The 26,065-nt window shown below is 52.7% G+C and overlaps 1 protein-coding gene and 1 long non-coding RNA gene across 3 annotated transcripts in view; one reads left to right on the forward strand and one right to left on the reverse strand.

Moving 5' to 3' along the window:
- The window catches only part of LMLN (leishmanolysin like peptidase), a 37,583-nt gene extending 13,116 nt beyond the window's left edge, over nucleotides 1–24,467 (reverse strand). Inside the window, exons 1-11 of one of the 2 annotated variants that reach the window (XM_077273363.1) lie at nucleotides 24,229–24,463; nucleotides 22,335–22,432; nucleotides 21,585–21,615; nucleotides 21,032–21,114; nucleotides 18,615–18,732; nucleotides 17,045–17,217; nucleotides 11,487–11,592; nucleotides 11,226–11,320; nucleotides 11,042–11,159; nucleotides 1,131–1,238; nucleotides 874–950 (exon numbers count right to left, since the gene is read on the reverse strand). In XM_077273363.1, coding sequence (XP_077129478.1) covers nucleotides 874–950; nucleotides 1,131–1,238; nucleotides 11,042–11,159; nucleotides 11,226–11,320; nucleotides 11,487–11,592; nucleotides 17,045–17,217; nucleotides 18,615–18,732; nucleotides 21,032–21,114; nucleotides 21,585–21,615; nucleotides 22,335–22,432; nucleotides 24,229–24,372 — 1,151 coding nt within the window. In that variant the 5' untranslated portion in view covers nucleotides 24,373–24,463. Of the gene's footprint in view, nucleotides 1–873; nucleotides 951–1,130; nucleotides 1,239–11,041; nucleotides 11,160–11,225; nucleotides 11,321–11,486; nucleotides 11,593–17,044; nucleotides 17,218–18,614; nucleotides 18,733–21,031; nucleotides 21,115–21,584; nucleotides 21,616–22,334; nucleotides 22,433–24,228 lie in introns of both variants that reach the window. The other variant, XM_077273364.1, reaches the window with a different exon arrangement.
- LOC143784772 (uncharacterized) lies at nucleotides 1,239–1,829 on the forward strand. Its single transcript, XR_013217889.1, has 3 exons — nucleotides 1,239–1,361; nucleotides 1,621–1,658; nucleotides 1,773–1,829. It is a non-coding gene; the product is annotated as an uncharacterized LOC143784772 (long non-coding RNA).
- Nucleotides 24,468–26,065: the final 1,598 nt, after the last annotated feature.

Raw genomic sequence — 26,065 nt, forward strand, 5'->3', positions numbered from 1 at the left:
TCGACACCAGACACCGCACCACTACAACACACACACGGCACAACACACACACACAACCACTCCACACCAGAAAATGCACCACACACACACCGCACCACTCCACCCCAGACAGCACCACACACACACCAACACTCCATGCCAGACACCACACACACACAACCACTCCATCCCAGACAGCACCACACACAACCACTCCATACCAGACACTGCACCACACACACCGCACCACTCCACCCCAGACAGCACCACTCCACCCCAGACAGCACCACACACACACACATACATCACTCCACCACAGACACCTCACCGCACACATGTAGTGGCACCACAACCTGACATTTAAGTCGGACACATCAGTGGCAGACACTCATGGTTTCCTTCCATTGAACGCACGCAGCTCCTAACCAATGAGTGCAGCCATCCAGACACCAGTCATCTGCGGGAAGCCATTACACTGGTGTGCGCTTCTTACTGGTCACCGCTGTATGGAGCAGTGCAGGACGGACATCCCACCATACTCTGCCTGTAAGGAGGCCAAGGGGCCTCTACCCGGTGAGCGGAGGACTCGGGAAACGTCTGCTGTATGAGGCAGGAGAGACCCCACAGCACACAGTAAACTGAAGGAAGGTGCGTGTGAACAGAGCCTGAGGTCCAGACGGCACTGATCTTATGTGTATTGCTGGCCCCACAATCACAGGGGTCTCGATTGCATCCGGCTGGGTGAACAACAGTCCACAGACGTGCAGGATGAGAATTTCTGGATGACTGGATGTCAGATTACAGGAAACACAAGAGCTGGATGCTTCATGATGAACATGATGAGAAGAGCAGAAATGAAGACGTGACCAATCCCCACTTATAGTAAGTGCTCACCCCGTGTCCTCCATCAGTGCCAGCGTGATCCTGGAGAAGACCCTGTTCTGGGTGTGGGACCCCGTCATGGCTTCATTCTGTGGGTAAATATTGGGGAGAGCAAATTAAGAAGTGGGAAAAATCTAGAACGGCCATTCCCAACCCAAGGCTCTCCACAACTCCCAGTGTGCCCAGTGTCTGCCATCCTGCCTGCTGAGAGTTGTGGCTATATAACAGGCGGTGACTGCTAGAGAGACCCCCAGACGAGCCCCCCGCACCTCTAGCAGCCTCTTCTCCCAATGGTTCAGCTCTGTTCCGATGCCGCCCTGGTTCTCCAGCTCCATGCCCTCCAGGATCGGGCAGTCAAAGTGACGGCGCACCTCCTCCTGAAACACACGACAATACGACCACAAAACACAGAAGATAAGCAAAGACACCAGCATGATCAAGAGTTAGACCGGGAAAAATAGTCAGCAGAGTCGTGTCGACACCAGAGGGCCTCGAGCAAGGTCACAGTCGCCACCAGAGGGCAGAGGCCACGAGCAAGGTCACAGTCGCCACCAGAGGGCAGAGGCCACGAGCAAGGTCACAGTCGCCACCAGAGGGCAGAGGCCACGAGCAAGGTCACAGTCGCCACCAGAGGGCAGGGGCCTCAGGCAGGGTCACAGTCGCCACCAGAGGACAGGGGTCTCAGGCAGGGTCACAGTCGCCACCAGAGGACAGGGGCCTCAGGCAGGGTCACAGTCACCACCAGAGGGCACGAGCAAGGTCACAGTCGCCAGCAGAGGGCAGGAGCCTCAGGCAGGGTCAGAGTCACCACCAGAGGGCGGGGGCCTCAGGCAGGGTCAGAGTCACCACCAGAGGGCGGGGGCCTCAGGCAGGGTCACAGTCGCCACCAGAGGGCAGAGGCCACGAGCAAGGTCACAGTCACCACCAGAGGGCGAGGGCCTCAGGCAGGGTCACAGTCACCACCAGAGGGCAGAGGCCACGAGCAAGGTCACAGTCGCCAGCAGAGGGCGGGGGCCTCAGGCAGGGTCACAGTCGCCAGCAGAGGGCAGGAGCCTCAGGCAGGGTCACAGTCGCCACCAGAGGGCGGGGGCCTCAGGCAGGGTCACAGTCACCACCAGAGGGCAGGGGCCTCAGGCAGGGTCACAGACGCCACCAGAGGGCAGAGGCCACGAGCAAGGTCACAGTCGCCAGCAGAGGGCAGGAGCCTCAGGCAGGGTCACAGTCACCACCAGAGGGCAGGGACCTCAGGCAGGGTCACAGTCACCACCAGGGGGCAGAGGCCACGAGCAAGGTCACAGTCGCCACCAGAGGACAGGGGCCTCAGGCAGGGTCACAGTCACCACTAGAGGGCGGGGGCCTCAGGCAGGGTCACAGTCGCCAGCAGAGGGCAGGGGTCTCAGGCAGGGTCACAGTCGCCACCAGAGGGCAGAGGCCTCAGGCAGGGTCACAGTCGCCAGCAGAGGGCAGGGGCACAGCCGCCACCAGAGGGCAGAGGCCTCAGGCAGGGTCACAGTCGCCAGCAGAGGGCAGGGGCCTCAGGCAGGGTCACAGTCACCACCATAGCGCGGGGGCCTCAGGCAGGGTCACAGTCGCCAGCAGAGGGCAGGGGCCTCAGGCAGGGTCACAGCCGCCAGCAGAGGGCAGGGGCCTCAGGCAGGGTCACAGCCGCCAGCAGAGGGCAGAGGCCATGAGCAAGGTCACAGTCGCCACCAGAGGGCAGGGGCCTCAGGCAGAGTCACAGTCGCCACCAGAGGGCAGGGGCCTCAGGCAGGGTCACAGTCGCCACCAGAGGGCAGGGGCCATGAGCAAGGTCACAGTCGCCACCAGAGGACAGGGGCCTCAGGCAGGGTCACAGTCGCCACCAGAGGGCGGGGGCCTCAGGCAGGGTCACAGTCGCCACCAGAGGGCGGGGGCCTCAGGCAGGGTCACAGTCCCACCAGAGAGCAGGGGCCTCAGGCAGGGTCACAGTCACCACCATAGCGCGGGGGCCTCAGGCAGGGTCACAGTCGCCACCAGAGGGCAGGGGCCTCAGGCAGGGTCACAGTCGCCAGCAGAGGGCAGGGGCCTTAGGCAGGGTCACAGTCGCCAGCAGAGGGCAGGGGCCTCAGGCAGGGTCACAGTCGCCAGCAGAGGGCAGGGGCCTCAGGCAGGGTCACAGTCGCCAGCAGAGGGCAGGGGCCTCAGGCAGGGTCACAGTCGCCAGCAGAGAGCAGGGGCCTCAGGCAGGGTCACAGTCGCCAGCAGAGAGCAGGGGCCTCAGGCAGGGTCACAGTCGCCACCAGAGGGCAGGGGCCTCAGGCAGGGTCACAGCCGCCACCAGAGGGCAGGGGCCTTAGGCAGGGTAAGCTACAAAGTCTCTCTTCTAACTACACTAGTCCCATAGACATCATCATGGGGCTCAGAAGAGATCCCACAAAATTCATATAAAATAGAAATATTTTTATTGACAATAAATACAAGATAAAAAACAGTTGATATACTCCAAGATAACCGTAATAGGGGACGCCAATAAATAATACAGACACCGGTATTAAGTATGTGTGTATATATATATATATATATATATATATATATATATATATATATATATATATATATATATATATATATATATATATATATATATACACACACACTCACCGGCCACTTTATTAGGTCCACCTGTCCAACTTCTTGTTAACACTTAATTTCTAATCAGCCAATCACATGGCGGCAACTCAGTGCATTTAGGCATGTAGACATGGTCAAGACAATCTCCTGCAGTTCAAACCGAGCATCAGTATGGGGAAGAAAGGTGATTTGAGTGCCTTTGAACGTGGCATGGTTGTTGGTGCCAGAAGGGCTGGTCTGAGTATTTCAGAAACTGCTGATCTACTGGGATTTTCACGCACAACCATCTCTAGGGTTTACAGAGAATGGTCCGAAAAAGAAAAAAAATCCAGTGAGCGGCAGTTCTGTGGGCGGAAATGCCTTGTTGATGCCAGAGGTCAGAGGAGAATGGGCAGACTGGTTCGAGCTGATAGAAAGGCAACAGTGACTCAAATCGCCACCCGTTACAACCAAGGTAGGCCTAAGAGCATCTCTGAACGCACAGTGCGTCGAACTTTGAGGCAGATGGGCTACAGCAGCAGAAGACCACACCGGGTACCACTCCTTTCAGCTAAGAACAGGAAACTGAGGCTACAATTTGTACAAGCTCATCGAAATTGGACAGTAGAAGATTGGAAAAACGTTGCTTGGTCTGATGAGTCTCGATTTCTGCTGCGACATTCGGATGGTAGGGTCAGAATTTGGCGTAAACAACATGAAAGCATGGATCCATCCTGCCTTGTATGGAGCATCTTTGGGATGTGCAGCCGACAAATCTGCGGCAACTGTGTGATGCCATCATGTCAATATGGACCAAAATCTCTGAGGAATGCTTCCAGCACCTTGTTGAATCTATGCCACGAAGAATTGAGGCAGTTCTGAAGGCAAAAGGGGGTCCAACCCGTTACTAGCATGGTGTACCTAATAAAGTGGCCGGTGAGTGTATACACATACATATATATATGCCAGCTGCAGTCTATTCTATGAAGAAATAAATGGAGACCTGCAACAAATCTATATACCTGGGACCCTATGGGATCCGAATACCAAAGTTAGAATATCAAAATTATCCCAAGCCATGATAGGCACCAAATATAATGGGCTAAACCAGCCTCAAAAGATACAGGGGAATATTGTAAAGTATATATTACCTGCTGCAGAGCTTCTCCAGGCGTCTCCTCACCCCGACGCGCGTTTCGACGTCAGCTTCTTCCGGGGTCGCCACCTCCATTTATTTCTTCATAGAATAGACTGCAGCTGGCATATTTTTAGCATCACCGATATAGGATTTTTGTTATCCATTACTATGTATTAATTGAAGGTAGTTGCTATATGTTTATGCTTAGTACCGGTGTCTATATTATTTATTGGCGTCCCCTATTACGGTTATCTTGGAGTATATCAACTGTTTTTTATCTTGTATTTATTGTCAATAAAAATATTTCTATTTTATATGAATTTTGTGGGATCTCTTCTGAGCCCCATGATGATGTCTATGGGACTAGTGTAGTTATAGTGTTTGAAGAGCCCTAAGTGATTGTTGGGACATTTGGTGATTTAAAGTCTCTCTTCTGAAAACTCTGGAAGACGTGAGCAGGCTCGGTGCAAACACCTAAATCTTGTAAGGAACAAAGGAAATAAAAATATCTACGAGAAGATAAATTCCTTTATTCCTTTCCTTGGGGTTAGGACTAAAACATGATGTGCAGGTTACAGAGGCAGCGGGGAGAAGCAGAGAGGACGAATTTGCTAAAACAAATTGACAAACCATAATGTTGCTTTTCTAGGAGGGGATTACACAAACGGGTGAGTGCAATATCACATTCACAATTACTGGACTAACGAAAACTAAGAATAAAGAAGAGGATGTAAACGAAAGAAATCCAGCTGGGAAACATAGTCAAACATAGTCCTAGGGACAAAATGATACAGTCAGCCAAGAGAAAAAACTGGCACCTTTTAAGTAATGGACAGAGACTTACAAAAACCAGATTTATTACAACCTATTTTTCTTATTGTAGAACCAATAACCTAGGAGAGATTTTGGTTCATCATAGATCAAACACAGATAACTGGTTGGAAAACAGTGAAAAAGGCAACGATAAATGTGGCAGCCTTCCATCTTCACTTAACCATTAACCCTTTACACACTGGCTCCATGCTACATAAAACTACAGATTTTATTACATTGTAATCAACAAATCGATCCCAAAACAATAAAGCTGTGCTATAACATACACTTCAAAATCACCCGTCACTTAACCTCTACTCATTTTGGATGTAGATAATAAAGACTTACTATGTGTGTGATGTCCGAGCCGTGTTCCTCCACCCCGAAGCGCGTTTCGTCCACACTTCTTCAGGGGGCGTCTCGGACATCACACACACAGTAAATCTTATTATCTATATCCAAAATGAATTTTTGCACGTGTATTGGTCACATGACCGCCTGGATGGGTTGCCGTAAGAGTCTGGCATAATATAGCAGGGTGTTCAGCGCTTTATGGGGGGAGCCACAGCAGAAGTGTGTGGATAGTCTCCTGATTAGACACTTTGTTGCTGCACAGCACCTTATTTTGCACGGCATAGTTTATGTATGTTTTCATAAATACCTATATAATGCATAATCATTGTGTGTGATTAATGATGTCCTTAGCCACTAGTGTTCCTCACATTGGAGGCATTTTATTCCTTTTTTCAATTTTTGTCTTATATGGAATTGTACAGTAATAAAGTTGCAAGTTTTATTGAGTAATAATCTGGTCATGGTTTGTGCTTTCCGGTCACGGTTTTCTTTTCAGTAGAGGTTAAGTGACGGGTGATTTTGAGATTTTATTACATGTAAAACTAGATTTGGGGAATATATAATATTTTGTCCTTATGTTTTATTATATAGGTAAAACCATCTGACCTGTCAATGTAAGATGGTGTGAAGATTATTGTTCAATCCAGTCAGGGAAAGGCTCTGACACTTAAGAATATGCAAGAAAGACACAGATCAGACCAAGAAGCCTTGCAGGACTTGAAGTACAGTTAGGTCCATATATATTTGGACAGAGACATTTTCCTAATTTTGGTTATAGACATTACCACAATGAATTTTAAACAAAACACTTCAGATGCAGTTGAAGTTCAGTCTTTCAGCTTTCATTTGAGGGTATCCACATTAAAATTGGATGAAGGGTTTAGGAGTTTCAGCTCCTTAACATGTGCCACCCTGTTTTTAAAAGGAACCAAAAGTAATTGGACAGATTCAATCATTGTAAATAAAATGTTTATTTCTAGTACTTGGTTGAAAACCCTTTGTTGGCAATGACGGCCTGAAGTCTTGAACTCATGGACATCACCAGACGCTGTGTTTCCTCCTTTTTGATGCTCGGCCAGGCCTTCACTGCGGTGGTTTTCAGTTGCTGTTTGTTTGTGGCCTTTCTGTCTGAAGTTTAGTCTTTAACAAGTGAAATGCTGCTCAATTGGGTTGAGATCAGGTGACTGACTTGGCCATTCAGGAATATTCCACTTCTTTGCTTTAATAAACTCCTGGGTTGCTTTGGCTTCATGTTTTGGGTCATTGTCCATCTGTAGTATGAAACGACGACCAATCAGTTTTGCTGCATTTGGCTGGATCTGAGCACACAGTATGGCGGCTCTGAAGACCTCAGAATTCATTCGGCTGCTTCGGTCCTGTGTCACATCTATCTATATATATATATAATTGTCTAAGGGTTTTTCTGTCTGTCTGTCCTGGAAATCCAGCGTCTGATTGGTCGAGGCCGCCTGGGCCTCGACGAATCAGCGACAGGCACAGTATTGACGTAGATGTCAATGGTTGCCATGGCGACGATGAGGTCATAAAGGTTGCCTCGACCAATCAGCGACGGGCACCGTCTGCCGCGAATTCTGGAATCATCATTGTCCATATACTACGGGGACGTGCATATTCTAGAATACCCGATGCGTTAGAATCGGGCCACAATCTAGTCATCGATGAACACTAGTGACCCAGTGCCACTGGCAGCCATGCATGCCCAAGCCATCACACTGCCTCCGCCGTGGTCACAGATGATGTGGTATGCTTTGGATCATGAGCTGTATCACGCCTTCGCCATACTTTTCTCTTTGCATCATTCTGGTAGAGGTTGATCTTGGTTTCATCTGTCCAAAGAATGTTCTTCCAGAACTGTGCTGGCTTTTTTAGATGTTTTTAGCCTTTTTATTCTTGATGCTTATGAGTGGCTGCACCGTGCAGTGATCCCTCTGTAGTTACTCTCATGCAGTCTTCTCTTTATGGTAGATTTGGATATTGATACGCCGACCTCCTGGAGAGTGTTGGTCACTTGGTTGGCTGTTGTGAAGGGGTTTCTCTTCACCATGGAGATTATTCTGCGATCATCCACCACTGTTGTCTTCCGTGGGCGCCCAGGTCTTTTTGCATTGATGAGATCACCAGTGCTTTCTTTCTTTCTCAGGATGGACCAAACTGTAGATTTTGCCGCTCCTAATATTGTAGCAATTTCTCGGATGGTTTTTTTCTGTTTCGCAGCTTAAGGATGGCTTGTTTCACCTGCATGGAGAGCTCCTTTACCGCATGTTTACTTCACAGCAAAACCTTCCAAATGCGAGCACCACATCTCAGATCAACTCCAGGCCTTTATCTGCTTAATTGGGAATGACATAACGAAGGGATTGCCCACACCTGTCCATGACATAGCCTTGGAGTCAATTGTCCAATTACTTTTGGTCCCTTTAAAAACAGGGTGGCACATGTTAATGAGCTGAAACTCCTAAACCCTTCATCCAATTTTAATGTGGATACCCTCAAATGAAAGCTGAAAGTCTGAACTTCAACTGCATCTGAATTGTTTTGTTTAAAATTCATTGTGGTAATGGCTATACCCAAAATTAGAAAAATGTTGTCTCTGTCCAAATATATATGGACCTAACTGTAGGTAATTATCCACCACAAGACGGCGAACATAATATACTGCAGACAGGAGGCTAAATGGATCGTGCAAACTACAGCAGAAGCTCCCACTGGATTGAATAATAAACTGGATTTATCTATTTTTCTTTCTGAATTTACGATGCAACTGTTAAAATAGAAGTTAAAAGTAATTACTGAACTAATATTTTACTTTGTTTATATAATAACACAATGTATCTTTTCCGATTGCTCTGTGTGTCCACCCCTCTATAAGGGAGCGACTTCTCAGTAATTACACACCTGGACCCGGTGAAGCCGTCGTCCTCCCTGAGGCCTCTAACGTGCACATCATCTTTTAGTCCTAACCCCAAGGAAAGGAATGAAGGACTTTTTCACGTTCATTTGAACTAGTGCGTGCCGCATCTTTTTTTCTTCAATATTACATATCGGTGCTGTTATACTGATACCTGTGATCAGGATTGTGCTCAGTGACTACAGACAGTGTCAGGTCGGTGCCGTTATACTGATTACTCTGATACCTGTGATGAGGATTGTGCTCAGTGACTACAGACAATGTCAGGTCGGTGCCGTTATACTGATTACACTGATACCTGTGATCAGGATTGTGCTCAGTGACTACAGACAGTGTCAGGTCGGGGCCGTTATACTGATTACACTGATACCTGTGATCAGGATTGTGCTCAGTGACTACAGACAGTGCCAGGTCGGTGCTGTTATACTGATTACACTGATACCTGTGATCAGGATTGTGCTCAGTGACTACAGTGTCAGGTCGGTGCCGTTATACTGATTACACTGATACCTGTGATCAGGATTGTGCTCAGTGACTACAGACAGTGTCAGGTCTCCACCGTCATACTGATTACACTGATACCTGTGATCAGGATTGTGCTCACTGACTACAGACAGTGTCAGGTCGGTGCCGTTATACTGATTACACTGATACCTGTGATCAGGATTGTGCTCAGTGACTACAGTCAATGTCAGGTCGGTGCCGTTATACTGATTACACGGATACCTGTGATCAGGATTGTGCTCAGTGACTACAGACAGTATCCGGTCGGTGCCGTTATACTGATTACACTGATACCTGTGATGAGGATTGTGCTAAGTAACTACAGACAGTGTCAGGTCGGTGCCGTTATACTGATTACACTGACACCTGTGACCAGGATTGTGCTCAGTGACTACAGGCAGTGTCAGGTCAGGGCCGTTATACTGATTACACTGATACCTGTGACCAGGATTGTGCTCAGTGACTACAGACAGTGTCAGGTCGGTGCCGTTATACTGATTACACTGATACCTGTGATCAGGATTGTGCTCAGTGACTACAGTCAATGTCAGGTCGGTGCCGTTATACTGATTACACTGATACCTGTGATCAGGATTGTGCTCAGTGACTACAGACAGTGTCAGGTCGGTGCCGTTATACTGATTACACTGATACCTGTGATGAGGATTGTGCTAAGTAACTACAGACAGTGTCAGGTCGGTGCCGTTATACTGATTACACTGACACCTGTGACCAGGATTGTGCTCAGTGACTACAGGCAGTGTCAGGTCAGGGCCGTTATACTGATTACACTGATACCTGTGATCAGGATTGTGCTCAGTGACTACAGACAGTGTCAGGTCTGTGCCGTTATGCTGATTACACTGATACCTGTGATCAGGATTGTGCTCAGTGACTACAGACAGTGTCAGGTCGGTGCCGTTATACTGATTACACTGATACCTGTGATCACAATTGTGCTCAGTGACTACAGACAGTGTCAGGTCGGCACTTTTATACTGATTACACTGATACCTGTGATGAGGATTGTGCTCAGTGACTACAGACAGTGTCAGGTCGGTGCCGTTATACTGATTACACTGATACCTGTGATCAGGATTGTGCTCAGTGACTACAGACAGTATCCGGTCGGTGCCGTTATACTGATTACACTGATACCTGTGATCAGGATTGTGCTCAGTGACTACAGACAGTATCCGGTCGGTGCCGTTATACTGATTACACTGATACCTGTGATCAGGATTGTGCTCAGTGACTACAGACAGTGTCAGGTCGGTGCCGTTATACTGATTACACTGATACCTGTGATGAGGATTGTGCTCAGTGACTACAGACAGTGTCAGGTCGGGGCCGTTATACTGATTACACTGATACCTGTGATCAGGATTGTGCTCAGTGACTACAGACAGTATCCGGTCGGTGCCGTTATACTGATTACACTGATACCTGTGATCAGGATTGTGCTCAGTGACTACAGACAGTGTCAGGTCGGTGCCGTTATACTGATTACACTGATACCTGTGATCAGGATTGTGCTCAGTAACTACAGACAGGGTATTTTTATATGCTGACCGCTGCCAGTATTTTTTTCTTTGAACAATGAGAAGATGAATTTGCCTGCCAGTACCTGGTTTTCCTCATTATAAACAAAGGGGACACTTACCGTTTAATGAATCTTCACCCTTTAATTCCATCGTCTTTGGGTGTCATATATAACAATCTGGAAGGTAATCAGTAGGACTACAGAAGCCATTTCTTTGCTTGCCCCCTGGGTCTGCGGAGTGCTGCGTTATAGGAGTCACCACTTCCATATGTGGTCTCCTCCATGGCTCATATCTGTAACGCACACTCACCGTGACCCTCGGAGTGACCAGCAGCTGGACATTGTGTTGTACCGTCCTCGCTCCTCTGACCTCCCAGGTCCTGGTCATGGTGCGGACCACCTTCTCTCCCCACTGGTAAACACCGAGGCTGCAATGAAGGGAGCCGGTAATATCACGTACATCTCCGTCAGCGCGAGACAGGACGGACGCTCACCTCTCATTGAAGGCAGGCAGACCATTCGCGTTCCTCGGGGTCAGGGGCTCCCCGTTATCATCATAGTACAGTGCAAACAGTCCGGCGGAAAATCCCTGGAAAAGTAAAACCGCACAGAAATCACGGACATCACCCAGACGAGCAGACTCGGCCGCCTTGGCAGCACATTCCTGGGGGACAGTCTCGGCGGCACATTCCTGGGGGGCCGTCTTGGCAGCACATTCCCGGGGGCCGCCTCGGCAGCACATTGGTGATACGTACCAGAGCATGGATGATCTCGTGCTTCACTGTGGATAACATGCCCGCAAACTCCTGAGGCTGGGTAGAGATCATGCTGGGGCACAGGTTGGCATATCCGGCAATGGGTCTACAAGCACAAATGACAATGAAGCCTCTGGATGTTGGGAGAGCAGCACTTAGATTTATCTATCCTGACTCCATTATAGTTTCTTTCTAAATGTATTCCTTTCCTTCCAAGATGGCGTCCATGTTCAGATAAGGGGAATGTCTGTGTAAAAGACTTAGAAAAAAAACATAGGAAGGTGAAAAGAAACTTGGGGTCAGTAGGAGCCCTAGACCAGGAGCTGGGTGGTAACAGATTAGACGTGTCTGCTGCCGGCACACAGAGCTCAGATGAGCCAATGACATTGTTACAATGCGTGAATACTAATCACCTATAAAGAGACTGACCGGATGGTGTAATAAAGCGAGATCTGCTTTGAGTCTCATTGTGTCAGCGTGGCTCTTCCGCGCACGAATTTGAATCTTACAATTTAATTTGGAGCAGACACAATGTCTCAGAATGTCCCACATGATGTGGTGACGATAATATACAGGACCGCTCACAATCCAGGACCCCCTGTTCACGCCGTGGGTTTCCTCCTTATTGTGCACATAGTAGATCAGTCTGAAGGCAGCAAAACCAATAAGAAGGGACAGATATGGAAACGAGGAGTGAAGAAACTCGTGTGACACGACCCAGAAGGTTTAACCCCTCAGATTCCTCATGTGCCCCCATTACTGTTGGTGCCCTACACCCCCCCTCAGCTTCTCTCCGCCGCTCCCTCAGACCTGGATCAGTTCAGGTGCAGAGTGCTCGTCGCTCGCTTAGTCAGGGAAGAGGTGGACACAAGGACAATCTCCATACGTTGCAGTCTGTGCGTGGTGGGGGCAGTTTCCTATAACGCAGCCTCAATCGCTCTCGGTCACATCAGCCTTATATACCCTGGACGTGTTTTATGGTTGGTCATGTATGTCAGTCGTTGGGTAATGCACCATGTATGTGGAATAAATCACCACCAGGGTCACCAGCAGAGCCTCCCAGGCTTCACAGAGGGAACGGAACGTGGAGAAACCATCCGCTCACCTCTGCTGCCTCTCACAATGACAGGGCAGCTGGTCGCAGACTCCTACCGTGTTGGGAGGTGCCTGCTATTTGTCATCTGTAAATAAGGAGGAAAATGCAGAGCATCGATGAAAGTATAATAACACATTTTATGTTTATTAATCCATATAAAAGTTAAAAATACTGTACCACAAAGTAACACACTGACAAGACGGCGACAGTCAAAATGCAGAAAGACCATGAACATGGCTTACCGGTAAAGGGGCGTGATGGAGGGACAGCCGGATGATGGACCCCGACGCGCGTTTCGCGGCAGTGCAGTAGGATCCATCATCCGGCTGTCCCTCCATCACGCCCCTTTACCGGTAAGCCATGGTCATCTATAGCAGACCTCCTGCACTTGCTATGATATTCAGAGATGCTTAATTTTCTTTTGGAAGTCTGTGGCTGTGAAACTTTGTTTAGCTGGCTTATCTGGTTTAGACCACTAGTCATTTTGACACACATTGGACTATGGGGGTCCCTTTTTGGGGCATTTTGGGTGGTCTTTCTGCATTTTGACTGGCACCGTCTTGTCAGTGTGTTACTTTGTGGTACAGTATTTTTAACTTTTATATGGATTAATAAAAATAAAATGTATTAGATTTTCATCCATGCTCTGCATTTTCCTCCTTGTTTACATGATTTCTTTGGAGCGGATTGAGTTAGTCTGGGGGTGGGCTTCACTATCCGCCACACTCTCGACTTTCTAATATGTATTTGAGATTTCTGTTATCAATATTTGACATCTGTGCATCATTTATAACCGCTCATAATCTGGCCCTCTGAGGAACTTATCCTCTGCAGCAGTGGTCACTCTCAGTCTTTCTTTCCTGGGGCAGTCCTCACGAAAGCCAGTTTCATCATAAGTGATTGATGGTTTACCTGGTGGTACTTGAAGATACCTTTAAAGTTCTAGCAAGTTTCCAGGTTGACTGACGTTCATAATAATTTTTATTTATAAAGCACCAACATAATAAGCAGCACTTTACAATTAAGCAATGTCTTAGTTGATCACTTCTTGCCATATTCCGGGTTAGAGTAGTTGTGGAATCGGGTTAGCGCTGTATGCAGCTGTGCACCGACACTGCCGCTGCACTACACCTGATGGGCAGAAACCCTGAAGGCCAAAGATTTCACAATGATCCCTGGACGAGGCGACCTGATCATTGGAGCCATTCAAGGTAATGACCTGATAAAGCTGCGGAGAGAAGCCATCGGGATGCAAAGCCATCATCAGTAACGGGGACACATGAGGGGTCTGAGGGTTGAAAATCAGTAGTATCAGGATTATTCACTCCTTTATGGCCAGTGAGTTTACAACAAAGCCCAAATGGCTGTTACAAACTGCTACAGATGTGATGTCTACACAAATGGCAACTTCTGCCAGCGCTCCTGAGGAATCTTGGCTTAATTCCCATGAAAAATGGCTCCTGGTTCAGTAAATGGTCACCTACAGTAAAGCATGGCGGGGGGCTCAGCCATACCTACAGTGTGACACCATGGGGGCTTAGCGATGCATACAGTGAAGTATGGCAGGGGCTTGGCAATGCATACAGTGAAGCATGGCGGGGGACTCTGACAACACAGCCCCAACCCCCCACCTCAGACGCATCCACTTCTACGATTAAAGACTGAGATGCATGCAGATGACTGAGTATAGGTGCAGTGTCAAAACAACTCTAAGGAAGAAAAAGCCCTCTTAGCAGCATCCGACCATTCAGAAAAATCACACCCCTTTCTTGTCATGTCAGTAAGGGGTTCCACCATTACTGAATAATTTTGAATAAACTTCCGGTAAAAATTAGTAAAACCCAGAAAATGCTGTAATGCCTTCAGATTCTCGGGACCGTCACAGTCGAGTACAGCACGACCTTTTCCTGATCCATCCGAAAGCCCGAAGATGACAACAGGTACCCCAAAAACTGCACCTCCTGGACGGAGAAAACACTTTTCTCTAGTTTGTCATAAAGCTTGTTATCCCTAATTATCTGAAGCACCTGTCTAACATGCCACCGGAATGTCTCCAAATCAGGTGAATAAACCAAAATGTCATCCAGACAGACCACCAGAAACCTGCCACCAAATGCTGGAAAATATCATTAATGAAATGCTGGAACACTGGAGATGCATTGGTCAGACCGGAAGGCATAACCAGACTCTCAAAATGACCCTCAGGGGTATTGAACGCCGTCTTCTATTCATCCCCTCAACCTCATTCACCAGGTTGTAGGGCCCCTTAAATCCAACTTGGAGAACACCTTAGCGCCCACCACCTGGCTGAACAGATCCAGAATCAGAGGAAAAGGGTATGGATGTCGGATGGTAATTAGATTCAATTCCTGAAAATCTAAACAGCTCCGGGAGTCAGGTTAATAGGACAGTCGTAAAACCGATGAGGGGCAAATCCTGACATCCTTCGCAGGAAATCCGTCCTCAAAACCAGACAAAAATGCAGGTAAGGTCCTCGGAGATACTGCAGGAAGGGAAATGTTTAGGCCGTCATCATGGCAGTAATGTCCCCACTCCACAATCTCTCTGGATTGCCAATCCACAGTCAGATTATACTTCACCAACCAGGGTGACCCCAGAACCATTGGAGTGTGGAGACCCTCCAGGACATAAGGGATTACCTCATAATGGAAAGCCCACCCTCAGCCTTATGTACAATGTGTGTCAGTGTTCTCTGGGCAAGTGGTGCCGAGTCGATGGCGTAAATAGGAATGGGATTAGCTAAGGAACAGCAAGCGCACGAGTTCTAGAAAACTCCGCATCCACCATGCTGACTCCAGCTCCACTAGACAGAAATTCTCAGTCCTGCTCTCTAGCACCACCTCTGCTGTCAGGACAAACCGAGAATTACAGGATGAAGACGAACATACTCCTTGATTATCAAACTCCAGATTCCCAAGAGTTAATTGAGTCTATTTTTGGGGGGGAATCAAAGGACAGACCCCAATAAATGTCCCTTCTTCCCACAAAAAAACAAAAAAAACAAAACACACGCTTTTTTCTTGTGAATATCGGGGAGACATACGACGCGGAAGCACCTCCTAACTGCATGGGTTCCTCTAACTCCACAAGTATAGGTTCACCCCCGGACCTTCCCCCAACACAGGGCTCAGGAGACGGTGGTCTTACCCATCTGTCCCGCAGGTGTCTATCCACCCGTATAGCCAATGACATGGCAGCGACCAGTGAAACAGGAGTCTTATACACCGACAAAGCATCTTTTCACCTACAGTAGAGCACGGCGGGGGCTCGGCGATGTCTACAGAGGAGCACGGCGGGGGCTCGGCGATGCCTACAGTGGAGCACGGCGGGGGCTCGGCGATGTCTACAGGGGAGCACGGCGGGGGCTCGGCGATGCCTACAGGGGAGCACGGCGGGGGCTCGGCGATGCCTACAGGGGAGCACGGCGGGGGCTCGGCGATGCCTACAGGGGAGCACGGCGGGGGCTCGGCGATGCCTACAGGGGAGCACGGCGGGGGCTCGGCGATGCCTACAGGGGAGCACGGCGGGGGCTCGGCGATGCCTACAGGGGAGCACGGCGGGGGCTCGGCGATGCCTACAGGGGAGCACGGCGGGGGCTCGGCGATGCCTACAGGGGAGCACGGCGGGGGCTCGGCGATGCCTACAGGGGAGCACGGCGGGGGCTCGGCGATGCCTACAGGGGAGCACGGCGGGGGCTCGGCGATGCCTACAGGGGAGCACGGCGGGGGCTCGGCGATGCCTACAGGGGAGCACGGCGGGGGCTCGGCGATGCCTACAGGGGAGCACGGCGGGGGCTCGGCGATGCCTACAGGGGAGCACGGCGGAGGCTCGGCGATGCCTACAGGGGAGCACGGCGGGGGCTCGGCGATGCCTACAGGGGAGCACGGCGGGGGCTCGGCGATGCCTACAGGGGAGCACGGCGGGGGCTCGGCGATGCCTACAGAGGGGCACGGCGGGGGCTCGGTGATGCTGTGGAGCTGGAAAACTGCAGCGTGTGGAGGACAAGAACTGTTTCAATCATTTATCAGGAAATCCTAGGAGAAAACATTGTGTCTTCTGCGAGGAGTAGAAGCTCAGATGTTATTGAACCTTCACCAGGACAATGACTCCAAACTACTGCTCAGTCCATGGATGCTTCGGTATCAGAAGCCTTGGAAGATTATGGAGCGCCATCATAGTCGCCTGATGTGAAATTGGTGAGATGCGAAAATGGTGGCTGCAGCACACAAGAATATTAGAGACCGGGAGGCCATTGCCAACGAGGAGAGAGGGTAAGATTCCTCAAAAACGAGTCCAGAAGATGGTGTCTGGCAATGCATCATGTCTGCAGCAGGTTATAACAGCCAGCGAGGCAGCAGACCTTAACCTTCCAGCATGGACTGTATAAAGCTAAACATTGGGGTCTGCCCACTTGCTCGCTCCCGTTAATGCCTGCCCGTACCTGTCCATTTCTGCTTCCAGCTGGCAGTAGGCAGCATACGCCACAATATTCTCCTGGCTGCACCTCTCCGTGGTGATCGCGCTGACATAGAGGATAAAGTCAGCATCTCGCACCCCTCCACTGTCTGGGGGTCCGGACGTCCCACAGAACTTGTTTCGGCACAGCAAACATTGCTAAATCGTAGTGAGAAATAATAATGGCGATCAGAGGCACCGGATATAGTGTACAAGATACAGAGGCATACAGAGCGTCGCTCATCAGAGAGTGTGTGCCACCATCCGGACGACCGACGCCTGAGATCCGCTGCCCCGGAGGCAGTAATCCTTTGAGTGGGGTTTTATAAAATATAAAATGGAGGATTGATAGTTTTCTCCTAGTGTGCACCTGAGTTTCTCTACTCCTGCTTCCTTCATAACTTTCATTTGCTTATTGTTTTCTCACCTGCAGCTGGCTAGATATTCAATAGGGCCAGCAGGTTATAGCCGCCGCGGAGTGGGGGCGCCTAATAATCTATCAGGGTGCCAACCTCCACTGCTAGGCAGGGATAGCAGGAGAGTGAAGGGCTAATTATTAGGTAAGGTGCACCTAGTAGTTTTTTGAGTCTATCTTTTTAAATCAAATATCCTTTTTTCTGTTTTTCACTGGGAAGTGGTATTTTTACAAGGTATACTAATAAAGATTTATAATAATTTTTAAGGGGAATTTATGTCACATGTCTTTTTTGATTTCCCTTTTGTACAAAAAATTGTTTTTCATATGCTTTACTGGACGACCGACGCCTGAGATCCGCTGCCCCGGAGGCAGTAATCCGGACGACCGACGCCTGAGATCCGCTGCCCCGGAGGCAGTAATCCGGACGACCGACGCCTGGGATCCGCTGCCCCGGAGGCAGTAATCCGGACGACCGACGCCTGAGATCTGCTGCCCCGGAGGCAGTAATCCGGACGACCGACGCCTGAGATCCGCTGCCCCGGAGGCAGTAATCCGGACGACCGACGCCTCAGATCCGCTGCCCCGGAGGCAGTAATCCGGATGACCGACGCCTCAGATCCGCTGCCCCGGAGGCAGTAATCCGGACGACCGACGCCTCAGATCCGCTGCCCCGGAGGCAGTAATCCGGACGACTGAAGCCTCAGATCCGCTGCCCCGGAGACAGTAATCCGGACGACCGACGCCTCAGATCCGCTGCCCCGGAGGCAGTAATCCGGACGACCGACGCCTGAGATCCGCTGCCCCGGAGGCAGTAATCCGGACGACTGAAGCCTCAGATCCGCTGCCCCAGAGGCATTAATCTGGACGACCGACGCCTCAGTTCCGCTGCCCCGGAGGCAGTAATCTGGACGACCGACCCCTCAGATCCGCTGCCCCGGAGGCAGTAATCCGGACGACCGACGCCTCAGATCCGCTGCCCCGGAGGAAGTAATATGATCAAAAAAAGACCCTGATCAGACAGAAGACCCTATGCTAAACCTGTGCAGCCTGCGGAGATCTCACTCTCCTTCACTTCTGATACATCAGAGCTCACACTCATCGTCCGCCCAGGACAGCCGGAGCCGAGACACAAAGCTACCTGCAGATGATCCTCAGGGACTATAACCGGTCCACACCGCGTGTGCTCAGCGCAGCCTTCATGGCAGAATCTCCGAGCATCCGCCGTCCTCCTCACATACTGATTCTTCACACACTGTCTGCAGAGGAACAAACCAGAGACTAGTGATGGGCGAACGTGTTATGTGGGTGCAAATCGTGTGACTTGTAGTGCTCGGATAACATACTCGAGTCCCTGCAGCACACAGCCACAACGCGTGTGGGGATTCACTAACAATCTCCACGTGTGGTGGCCGCCACCGCAGGGACTCGAGTATGTTATCCGAGCACTACAAGACACTCGGATTACACCCGGGCGTGCCCACGTAACAGGTCATCTGCGCACGTTCGCTCATCACTAGAGGAGTATATATAATAATATATACCACAGGGGAGGTTAGTGCACTATGTATAATATACAGTAGATATGAAAAGTCTACACACCCCTGATAAATCCCGGGTTTTTGACATGTAAATGATCCCACCAAGAGGAAACATTTCACTACTTTTTCCCCTTTTAATTTCACCATAATCTGTACAAATCCAGTGAGAAATCTTTTAGGGGTGGAAAAATAAAATCATCAAAATCATGTGGTTGCATAATACTTTGCTAATACTTTGCCGCAGTCCCCTGTGAACTTCTGGCAACGTTCAGTGTTTTTCGGTGGTGTTGGGGGGGGGTGTCGCTCAGCGCGGCTCATCTAGGAATGGCGATCTTAGCCGGCTCCTCCCTGCAGCAGCTCCACATCTGTCAGATTGCGGGGGCATCTCCTGTGTACAGCGCCCTCTTCAGGTCACCACAGATTGCGGGGACATCTCCTGTGTACAGCGCCCTCTTCAGGTCACCACAGATTGCGGGGACATCTCCTGTGTACAGCGCCCTCTTCAGGTCACCACAGATTGCGGGGACATCTCCTGTGTACGGCGTCCTCTTCAGGTCACCACAGATTGCGGGGACATCTCCTGTGTACGGCGTCCTCTTCAGGTCACCACAGATTGCGGGGACATCTCCTGTGTACAGCGCCCTCTTCAGGTCACCACAGATTGCGGGGACATCTCCTGTGTACAGCGTCCTCTTCAGGTCACCACAGATTGCGGGGACATATCCTGTGCACAGCGCCCTCTTCAGGTCACCACAGATTGCGGGGACATCTCCTGTGTACAGCGCCCTCTTCAGGTCACCACAGATTGCGGGGACATCTCCTGTGTACAGGGTCCTCTTCAGGTCACCACAGATTGCGGGGACATCTCCTGTGTACAGCGCCCTCTTCAGGTCACCACAGATTGCGGGGGCATCTCCTGTGTACAGCGCCCTCTTCAGGTCACCACAGATTGCGGGGACATCTCCTGTGTACAGCGCCCTCTTCAGGTCACCACAGATTGCGGGGACATCTCCTGTGTACGGCGTCCTCTTCAGGTCACCACAGATTGCGGGGGCATCTCCTGTGTACGGCGCCCTCTTCAGGTCACCACAGATTGCGGGGACATCTCCTGTGTACAGCGCCCTCTTCAGGTCACCACAGATTGCGGGGACATCTCCTGTGTACAGCGCCCTCTTCAGGTCACCACAGATTGCGGGGGCATCTCCTGTGTACAGCGCCCTCTTCAGGTCACCACAGATTGCGGGGGCATCTCCTGTGTACAGCGCCCTCTTCAGGTCACCACAGATTGTGGGGACATCTCCTGTGTACAGCGCCCTCTTCAGGTCACTACAGATTGCGGGGGACATCTCCTGTGTACAGCGCCCTCTTCAGGTCACTACAGATTGCGGGGACATCTCCTGTGTACAGCGTCCTCTTCAGGTCACCACAGATTGCGGGGACATCTCCTGTGTACAGCGCCCTCTTCAGGTCACCACAGATGGCGGGGACATCTCCTGTGTACAGCGTCCTCTTCAGGTCACCACAGATTGCGGGGACATCTCCTGTGTACAGCGCCCTCTTCAGGTCACTACAGATTGCGGGGGACATCTCCTGTGTACAGCGCCCTCTTCAGGTCACTACAGATTGCCTCTTATTTTTCACCTCGCCCCTCCCATTTTCACCTCGCCCCTCCCACTTTCACCTCACACAGCGCTGTAATCAATGAGGCTCCTCCTTTTCCCTCACGCCTCACAGGAACAACTCCATTCTAGACACGACGGAGCTAGATGAGGCCTGTGTCTGCCACGCACTGATACTCTGAAGGCGGCGGCCCTGAGTGTACTTCGCAGTGGCTGAGACGTCGCAGCCGGTGAGTTTTGCAGGGCGGCTTTCGAGGTGAATGTGTCTCCGACCGTGTGCGCTAACATCGTGGGCTGTGTGGATGGGGCTGTGTGTGTGGAGTGGGTGTGGCTAAGTGGAGTGGGCGGGGCTTGATACATACACACACCCCGCTTTATATAGATACACACACACATACCGGCTCAGTAATAAGGAGCTGCTGGGTCTCCGCACCTGGAACGTCTTCTGTAGATAGGAGATGGCTTGTGGGAAGAGCTTGTTCTGTGGAGACGACAGAGACTGTCACATGCGGCACAATCCAGGGGTCTCCCAGCTGTATCCTCACCCTCCCCGGAATATACAGAGGACAGACGTCTACCTCCCATGAGACACAAACAATTCAATGGGGCACATCCCCAAAGTACACAGAGGGGCCCGGCTCCAAACTACACAGAGGGCACACCACTTCCTTTTTAGATGTTATTTGTCAACATCAATCTAACGATCTAAAGCCAGCCGCAGCCTTCAGTACAGTGGGCATCGTCCCACATCTCCTCGGCCAGCACAGCGGGTAAGGCGCCCCATCCCGGCCAGCACAGCGGGTAAGGTGCCCCATCCCGGCCAGCACAGCGGGTAAGGTGCCCCATCCCGGCCAGCACAGCGGGTAAGGTGCCCCATCCCGGCCAGCACAGCGGGTAAGGCGCCCCCATCCCATCTCCTCCCCGGGTATGATGGGAAACACCGGTACTCACTTTGACGAGCCGTCTCCTCGCTGGAACCAGGCTACAAACAGAAAGAGAAATGCCATCAGCGCCATCTGCAGACCTCAACCCTCATCATCCAGGGAAACCCCGGCACAGCACATGTGAATATTCCCAGTGCCCCAGTCATCTGCCACGTATGGTGCACAGGGGTCTCCACACTGAGGGGCTGCAGAGCACAAATGCATCGGCACATGGAGCCATCATCTCGGCTCAGCAGTCCAGCTTGGTGACAGCACTATGGAGATCGTGTGAATAATGAAGATGCGTCGTCGTGATCCAGGTACCACACGCATGAGATATGAACGCCCATCACCCTCACCATCACTGCTCTGCGCATGGCACGAGGCAGCTGTGTGACATATAAGGGGCAACGTTGGTTTGGGGAGCTGAACGGGAACGCCAGGCCGGGGTCACAGTTGTGAGTACAGCGCAAGTCTCTCGCCTCAATACCCGGCACTCGGCATGGATTTCTATGCAGCTGAACGCTCCGGTCTGAACCGCCGGCGGCGGCAGTGCCGGGTACTGACTGCCAGGTACTGACTGCCGGGTTTCTCACAAGTGTGACCCCGGCATCATGGTGATGCTGCAGGTCAGCGGACGTCTTTGTGCCGGGAATCCTGGAATCCCCAAGCGCCACCTGATATCACCGGTGAGTGACGAGTACGGCACGCTGAGAGGATGCGTCAGGGTGGGAATATGGTGGCTGACCCTGACCCGTCACCTCCGGCCCACACTCACTCGTCTATGCTGCCGTCGTACACGATCTTCATCCGCAGCCGCTCGTCCGCTTGTCTCCTGAACACGTGACTCGTCTTCTGATGAACCTTGTACACGACCTGGAGACCCAGAACCAACGGTATCAGACCCAGAGACCCCACCACACTCACTGCTGGGGCCAGGCGGCTACCTATGACTGACAGTGTTTGGGGGTCTGCACGGCCGAAGGACAGGATCAGGTGATGGGGGATCTGCACGGCCAGAGGACAGGATCAGGGGATGGGTGTGTACAGGGCCGGTGTGGAGCATTTGGGGGTCTGCACGGCCGGTGTGGAGCATTTGGGGGTCTGCACGGCCGGTGTGGAGCATTTGGGGGTCTGCACGGCCGGTGTGGAGCATTTGGGGGTCTGCACGGCCGGTGTGGAGCATTTGGGGGTCTGCACGGCCGGTGTGGAGCATTTGGGGGTCTGCACGGCCGGTGTGGAGCATTTGGGGGTCTGCACGGCCGGTGTGGAGCATTTGGGGGTCTGCACGGCCGGTGTGGAGCATTTGGGGGTCTGCACGGCCGGTGTGGAGCATTTGGGGGTCTGCACGGCCGGTGTGGAGCATTTGGGGGTGTAAGAGGACGGTGTGGAGTATTTAGGGGTGTACAGGGCCCGGTGTGGAGTATTTGGGGGGTGTACAGGGCCGGTGTGGAGTATTTGGGGGGTCTGCACGGCTGGTGTGGAGTATTTGGGGGGTGTACAGGGCCGGTGTGGAGTATTTGGGGGGTGTACAGGGCCAGTGTGGAGTATTTGGGGGGTCTGCACGGCTGGTGTGGAGTATTTGGGGGGTGTACAGGGCCGGTGTGGAGTATTTGGGGGGTGTACAGGGCCAGTGTGGAGTATTTGGGGGGTCTGCAGGCCGGTGTGGAGTATTTGGGGGGTCTGCAGGCCGGTGTGGAGTATTTGGGGGGTGTACAGGGCCAGTGTGGAGTATTTGGGGTGTACATGGCCGGCCGGTGTGGAGTATTTGGGGGGTGTACAGGGCCCGGTGTGGAGTATTTGGGGGTGTACAGGGCCCGGTGTGGAGTATTTGGGGGGTGTACAGGGCCGGTGTGGAGTATTTGGGGGTGTACAGGGCCGGTGTGGAGTATTTGGGGGGTGTACAGGGCCGGTGTGGAGTATTTGGGGGTGTACAGGGCAGGCCGATGTGGAGTATTTGGGGGTGTACAGGGCAGGCCGATGTGGAGTATTTGGGGGTGTACAGGGCAGGCCGATGTGGAGTATTTGGGGGGTCTGCATGGCCGGTGTGGAGTATTTGGGGGGTCTGCACGGCCGGTGTGGAGTATTTGGGGGGTGTACAGGGCCGGTGTGGAGTATTTGGGGGGTGTACAGGCCCGGTGTGGAGTATTTGGAGGGTCTGCAGGCCGGTGTGGAGTATTTGGGGGGTGTACAGGGCCGGTGTGGAGTATTTGGGGGTGTACAGGGCCAGTGTGGAGTATTTGGGGGTGTACAGGGCCGGTGTGGAGTATTTGGGGGGTCTGCACGGCCGGTGTGGAGTATTTGGGGGGTCTGCACGGCCGGTGTGGAGTATTTGGGGGGTCTGCACGGCCGGTGTGGAGTATTTGGGGGGTCTGCACGGCCGGTGTGGAGTATTTGGGGGGTCTGCACGGCCGGTGTGGAGTATTTGGGGGGTCTGCACGGCCGGTGTGGAGTATTTGGGGGGTCTGCACGGCCGGTGTGGAGTATTTGGGGGGTCTGCAGGCCGGTGTGGAATATTTGGGGGTGTACAGAGCCGGTGTGGAGTATTTGGGGGGTGTACAGGGCCGGCGTGGAGTATTTGGGGGTGTACAGGGCCGGCGTGGAGTATTTGGGGGTGTACAGGGCCCTGTACACAGTTTCGGGGCCCCTTCCCTCCCCAGTGCCGGCCTCACCTCCTCAGGAGCCGGGATCCGGTGTCGACAGATGCTGGAGGCCGGTGCGGGGCAGGACAGGATGACCGCGGCCGTCAGGGTGATGAGAGGGGCCCAGGAGCCGCGGGTCGCTTTCCTCAGGGCCCCTCCGGCCTTAGCGGCCATGTTACCCCATCCGGCAGCTGTTACCAGGACTACGTGACGTCTCCGAGCACTTCCGGCATCACGTGGGTGGTTTCTATAGTGACAGGACAGGCGGGAAAACAGGAGATGGTGTCAGTGGTGACGTCACCCCCGGGTGTACACAGCCTGTGCGGCACGCGGCCGTGTGTACGTGATAGAGCCTGAGGGCGGCGGACGGTGAGGAGGAAGGTCCTATGGCGGCCGGGGCAGAGAGCAGGGGGAGGACGGGACACTGCGCCCCTTCTAGTGGTGTCCTCACTGTCCTGGACGGAAATCTTATCTGTGCAGTGAGGAAAACCGGGACTCAGGCTGCGGCACAAGGTGGACGTGAGCGGATCCTGAGCCACCAGGAGAGAAGCGAAACCCGAACCCAGAGCCACCAGGAGAGCAGCGAAACCCGACCCCGGAGCCACCAGGAGAGCAACGAAACCCGGCCCCGGAGCCACCAGGAGAGCAGCGAAACCCAGCCCCGGAGGCACCAGGAGAGCATGAAACCCGACCCCGGAGGCACCAGGAGAGCATGAAACCCGACCCCGGAGCCACCAGGAGAGCAGCAAAACCCGGCCCCGGAGCCACCAGGAGAGCTGAGAAACCCGACCCCGGAGCCACCAGGAGAGCAGCGAAACCCGGCCCCAGAGCCACCAGGAGAGCAGCGAAACCCGGCCCCAGAGCCACCAGGAGAGCAACGAAACCCGGCCCCGGAGCCACCAGGAGAGCAACGAAACCCGGCCCCGGAGCCACCAGGAGAGCAGCAAAACCCAGCCCCGGAGGCACCAGGAGAGCATGAAACCCGACCCCGGAGCCACCAGGAGAGCAGCAAAACCCAGCCCCAGAGCCACCAGGAGAGCAGCGAAACCCAGCCCCAGAGCCACCAGGAGAGCAACGAAACCCGGCCCCGGAGCCACCAGGAGAGCAACGAAACCCGGCCCCGGAGCCACCAGGAGAGCAACGAAACCCGGCCCCGGAGCCACCAGGAGAGCAGCAAAACCCAGCCCCGGAGGCACCAGGAGAGCATGAAACCCAACCCCGGAGCCACCAGGAGAGCAGCAAAACCCGGCCCCGGAGCCACCAGGAGAGCAGCAAAACCCGGCCCCGGAGGCACCAGGAGAGCAACGAAACCCGACCCCGGAGCCACCAGGAGAGCAACGAAACCCGACCCCGGAGCCACCAGGAGAGCATGAAACCCGGCCCCGGAGCCACCAGGAGAGCAGCAAAACCCAGCCCCGGAGGCACCAGGAGAGCAACGAAACCCGGCCCCGGAGCCACCAGGAGAGCATGAAACCCGACCCCGGAGCCACCAGGAGAGCAACGAAACCCGGCCCCGGAGCCACCAGGAGAGCATGAAACCCGACCCCGGAGCCACCACGAGAGCAACGAAACCCGACCCCGGAGCCACCAGGAGAGCATGAAACCCGACCCCGGAGCCACCAGGAGAGCAACGAAACCCGGCCCCGGAGCCACCAGGAGAGCAACGAAACCCGGCCCCGGAGCCACCAGGAGAGCAATGAAAGCCGGCCCCGGAGCCACCAGGAGAGCAACGAAACCCGACCCCGGAGCCACCAGGAGAGCATGAAACCTGACCCCGGAGCCACCAGGAGAGCAACGAACCCCAACCCCGGAGCCACGAGGAGAGCAACGAAACCCGACCCCGGAGCCACCAGGAGAGCAACGAAAC

The sequence above is a fragment of the Ranitomeya variabilis genome, chromosome 7 (assembly GCF_051348905.1).
Source record: "Ranitomeya variabilis isolate aRanVar5 chromosome 7, aRanVar5.hap1, whole genome shotgun sequence".
Taxonomy (NCBI): domain Eukaryota; kingdom Metazoa; phylum Chordata; class Amphibia; order Anura; family Dendrobatidae; genus Ranitomeya; species Ranitomeya variabilis.